The 4,633-nt window shown below is 37.4% G+C and overlaps 1 protein-coding gene across 1 annotated transcript in view; it reads left to right on the top strand.

Annotated features, from left to right (window-relative positions):
* The window catches only part of LOC111672846 (uncharacterized), a 14,846-nt gene that overhangs the window by 2,474 nt on the left and 7,739 nt on the right, over nt 1–4,633 (top strand). Inside the window, exons 8-15 of the mRNA XM_087169643.1 lie at nt 204–282; nt 1,064–1,173; nt 1,299–1,373; nt 1,574–1,636; nt 1,974–2,036; nt 2,517–2,579; nt 3,638–3,700; nt 3,880–3,942. Of these exons, the coding sequence (XP_087025769.1) occupies nt 204–282; nt 1,064–1,173; nt 1,299–1,373; nt 1,574–1,636; nt 1,974–2,036; nt 2,517–2,579; nt 3,638–3,700; nt 3,880–3,942 (579 nt within the window). The remainder of the gene's footprint in view (nt 1–203; nt 283–1,063; nt 1,174–1,298; nt 1,374–1,573; nt 1,637–1,973; nt 2,037–2,516; nt 2,580–3,637; nt 3,701–3,879; nt 3,943–4,633) is intronic.

Below are 4,633 nucleotides of genomic sequence, written 5' to 3'. Positions count from 1 at the left end.
TCACTCACTCACTCACTCACTCAAAGAATGAATCAGAAGAAAATACCCAATAATCGATAACATTGATAAAACATGATGATGAAGTCATTCAGTTATTAAATGATCTATTCATCCATTCATTCATCACTCTGTCATTACTGACTGTAGCTCTCTGCGGCTGCTGACGCTCAGGTGTTTGTGAAACGTGTGTTTTCCTGATGCAGATCAGGTGTCAGAGGTGAGGACCAGACTGGACTCCAGTCAGCTGAACCTGGACCAGCTGCAGAGAGACTCTGCAGGTCGGTCACATGACCCCAGCTCTGGAGGAAGTGCTCTGATTTTTTTACTGAAGTAAAAACACTACCGTGTAAAATACTCTGTCGTGCATTCAGAATCCTACAAAGTAAAAGTGTGAAAGTACTGAGTGTCAAAGTAAAAGTCTTTTTCCCCTTTGGATGATCCTGTTATATTATTGGATCGTTGTTACTGATGCATTCATGTGAATAATGTGTAGATAATTTTTTTCAAGATAAAAGATTTAGTCGATATGAATTTGATAAAAATTAAATTAATTAATAAAAATAAATCTCTTAAGAAGTAGTCATAAGAAGAAACAGCATGATCATTATAATACTAATAAAACAGCTAACATGGTTATAATTTAATCGTCTCGTAGGATCATATTGATCATCAGTTTTCATCAAACAGGTCGATTGGTTTCTGTGGAGAGTCGACTGAGGGAAGCAGAGAGACACCTGGACGAGCTGCAGACAGGTGAGTGTGTGAACAGACAGGTGAGTGTGTACCTGTTACTCATGATGATCTGAGGATGATGGACAGAACAGTCGATGTTTACACAGTGATGCAGGACAGAGGTTTGAGTTGAGTGTGTGTGTGTGTGTGTGTGTGTGTTGTTGTTGTGGTTGTTGTCTCTTGTGGCTGCAGCTCATACATCTGAGGTTTCTGCTGTGAAGTCCAGACTGACAGAGACTGAGACTCAGACGACAGGTAGACACAGTCCATGTCATCATGATGTCACCATGATGTCATCATGATGTCATCATGTTGTTGTATTATACTGCAGGAAGACTCACTTCACTCTGTTTTCAGCTCAGGCCGAGTCAGTGCAGCAGCTGCAGGTCAGACTGAACTCTGCTGAGAGTCGAGCTCAGCAGCTGCTCACTGAGCAGACAGGTAAGTGACTGTGTGGTGAGGGAGAGTGACGTACACTGAAGTACACACAGGTACACACAGGTACACACAGGTACACACAGGTACACACAGGTAGACACACACGGTTGAACCTGTTTTCTTCTCAGATCAAACCTCCAGACTGACCAACCTGCAGAGAAAACTCAACTCAACAGAGAGTCTGCTGGACCAACTGAACACAGGTCAGTACAAACATCTGTTCATTCACACATTCATTAGTTCATCAGTCCGTCCAGATGTTGTGAGTCGACTGTGGTTGTTGTCTAGATGGAGACTGTTGTGGAGAAATCCTGCAGAGTTAAACATGAAGAGACAATGATCATAATCAGACTGAACTCTCCAGTAAACCTGCTGACTCTCATACTTCCTGTTTCCTGTTCAGAGCTGGAGGTCAGACTGAGAGTCAGTGAGAAACACCTGGAACACCTGGTGACAGAGAACACAGGTAATACTGAAGGTTTAAAACTGACTGGAGACGAATACATGTTTAAATCATGAATTCATAAAATATTTATAGTAAAAATGTTAATATTGAATAAAAGCAACAGGGTTCTCAGAGGAACTCCTTTATAAACATAATGAACCCTGATTGTTCTTGAAGGAACCTCAAACACATGAGGGTTCTTCAGAGAACCCCATTCAACAGCAAAACACGACAAGTGAATTTCACATTCTATAAAAATCACTGCAATACACACAAAATGAAATCCTACATGTTTATTTATTATTTATATTTATTTAGTTATATAGTGATCAAGTTTTTGTGATGATTGTGTTTTCAGTTCAGTCTGTTGAGCTCTCTCTGATGGAGTCCAGACTGACAGACACCAACAACAACACCACAGGTAGAGTCATATTAACACGTTCATTAAAACAGGTGTTAATTCTTCATTTATCTGACTCCAATACTTCCTGTTTTCTCTTTAGAGCTCGAAGTGATACTGAGAGTCAATGAGAAACGGCTGGAACACCTGGAGACAGAAAACACAGGTAACACTGAAGGTTTTAAATCTGTGATTTTATGTTTTAAAGTTACATTTTTATCCTTTGCACTAATTTGGTGTCTGCCTGGTAGGTGTGATTAAAATATTCTGTGACAATCATAGTTTAAAGTTTTATTGTAATTTATTTTGTTGTTTCAGTTCAGTCTGCTCAGTTTTCCCTGATGGAGTCCAGACTGTCAGAAAGCAAAAACAACACCACAGGTAGAGTCATATTTATTTTTGAACAGTGATTTTTCAGACTGAAACTCTGGAGGATCCAACAAGGTTCCCTGAGGAACTCCTTCATTAAAATGAATGAACTCTGACCTGTTTCCTGTTCAGAGCTGGAGGTCAGACTGAGAGTCGCTGAGAAACGGCTGGAACACCTGGAGACAGAGAACACAGGTAACACTGAAGGTTTTAAATCTGTGATTTTATGTTTTAAAGTTACATTTTTAACCTCTGAACTCATTAAAAATCGAATGAAATCAATGTAATTTAAAAAAAAAAGAAAAAGAAATGTCCAGTTTTAATTAACTGTAACTACTGTCTGGTAGGTGTGATTAAAATATTCTGTGATGATCATAATTTAAAGTTTGTTTGTAATTTATTTTATTGTTTCAGTTCACTCTGCTCAGTTTTCCCTGATGGAGTCCAGACAGTCAGAAAGCAACAACAACACCACAGGTAGAGTCATATTTACTTATTATTATTATTATTATTATTGTTATTATTTAAATGTAAAAAACTAAATAAATCAGATTTCTTCAGCAGCTCTGGACGTCAGACTTAGATCCACTGAGACACATCTGGAACAGCTGGAGACTCACACTGCAGGTGACATCATCTGCTCTTCAGTCTTACTTTTAATTAATCATTCATTAAACCATTAACCTAAATATGAATCATGAATCATGTCCTTTTTAGGTCTGGAGGTGAGACTGAGAGTCAGTGAGAAACAGCTGGAACATCTGGAGACAGAGAACTCAGGTATGTTTCAGACTGAGTCACTCTGAACATTTAAACAGGAGATTTACATTAATGTGCTTCATTAAAAAACAAAAGTCCATATTAAATGACAGAAAATCACAGTTTTGGAAATGTGAAGTGATTTAGACTGAAGCAGTGGAGGATCCAGTAAAGTTCTCTGAGGACCTCCGTCATGAATATGATTGCTCTTGTAGGAACTTCAAGCACCTGAGAGCTCTTCTGAACAAATATCACAGAAATAACTCACTCTCATTAACTTTTTAATAGTAATTACATTCCAATTGTAATGCATATTATTACTGTGATATATTTTTATATTTGTCTATGATTGTGTTTTCAGTTCAGTCTGCTCAGCTCTCCCTGATCGGCTCTAGACTGACAGATACCAACAACAACACCACAGGTAGAGTTATATTAACACAGGTGTTGATTCTTGATTATCTGATTTCTTATACTTCCTGTTTTCTCTTCAGAGCTGGAGGTGAGACTGAGAGTCAGTGAGAAACAGCTGGAACACCTGGAGACAGAGAACACAGGTAATACTCTAAAGGTTCAACACTGACTTCTCATGTATATTAATGTGTGTGTGAAAAACACAAAAACTGCAAACTGAAACATTTGATGGGTTTTAAAATGAAACTTTCGAGGATCCAACACGGTTCCCTGAGGAACTCTTTCATTAACATGAATGAACTCTGACCTCTTTCCTGTTCAGAGCTGGAGGTCAGACTGAGAGTCGCTGAGAAACAGCTGGAACACCTGGAGACAGAGAACACAGGTAACACTAAAGGTTTTAAATCTGTGATTTTATGTTTTAAAGTTACATTTTTATCCTCTGAACTAATTTAACATCTATTTACCAAAACATGATATTAAATCAATGTAATTAAAAAAAACAAAGGTCCAGTTTTAATTAACTGTAACTACTGTCTGGTAGGTGTGATTGAAATATTCTGTGATGATCATAATTTGAAATTTGTTTGTAATTTATTTTATTGTTTCAGTTCAGTCTGCTCAGTTTTCCCTGATGGAGTCCAGACTGTCAGAAAGCAACAACAACACCACAGGTAGAGTCATATTTACTTATTATTATTATTATTATTATTATTATTATTATTATTATTATTATTATTATTATTATTATTATTATTATTATTATTATGTTTATTTAAATGTAAAAAACTAAATAAATCGGATTTCTTCAGCAGCTCTGGATGTCCGACTGAGATCCACTGAGACACATCTCGAACAGCTGGACACTCACACTGCAGGTGACATCATCTGTTCTTCAGTGATACTTTTGATTAATCATTCATTAAACCATTAACCTAAATTCGAATCATGAATCATTTCCTGTTTAGGTCTGGAGGTGAGACTGAGAGTCAGTGAGAAACAGCTGGAACATCTGGAGACAGAGAACTCAGGTATGTTTCAGACTGAGTCACTCTGAACATTTAAACAGGAGATTT

Source organism: Seriola lalandi, unplaced genomic scaffold (assembly GCF_002814215.2).
Source record: "Seriola lalandi dorsalis isolate HSWRI2012SDOR001 ecotype SW California unplaced genomic scaffold, Sedor1 jcf7180002054902, whole genome shotgun sequence".
Taxonomy (NCBI): domain Eukaryota; kingdom Metazoa; phylum Chordata; class Actinopteri; order Carangiformes; family Carangidae; genus Seriola; species Seriola lalandi.
Note: the sequence above shows the minus strand (reverse complement) of the source record. Positions and strands in the feature narration are given on the sequence as shown.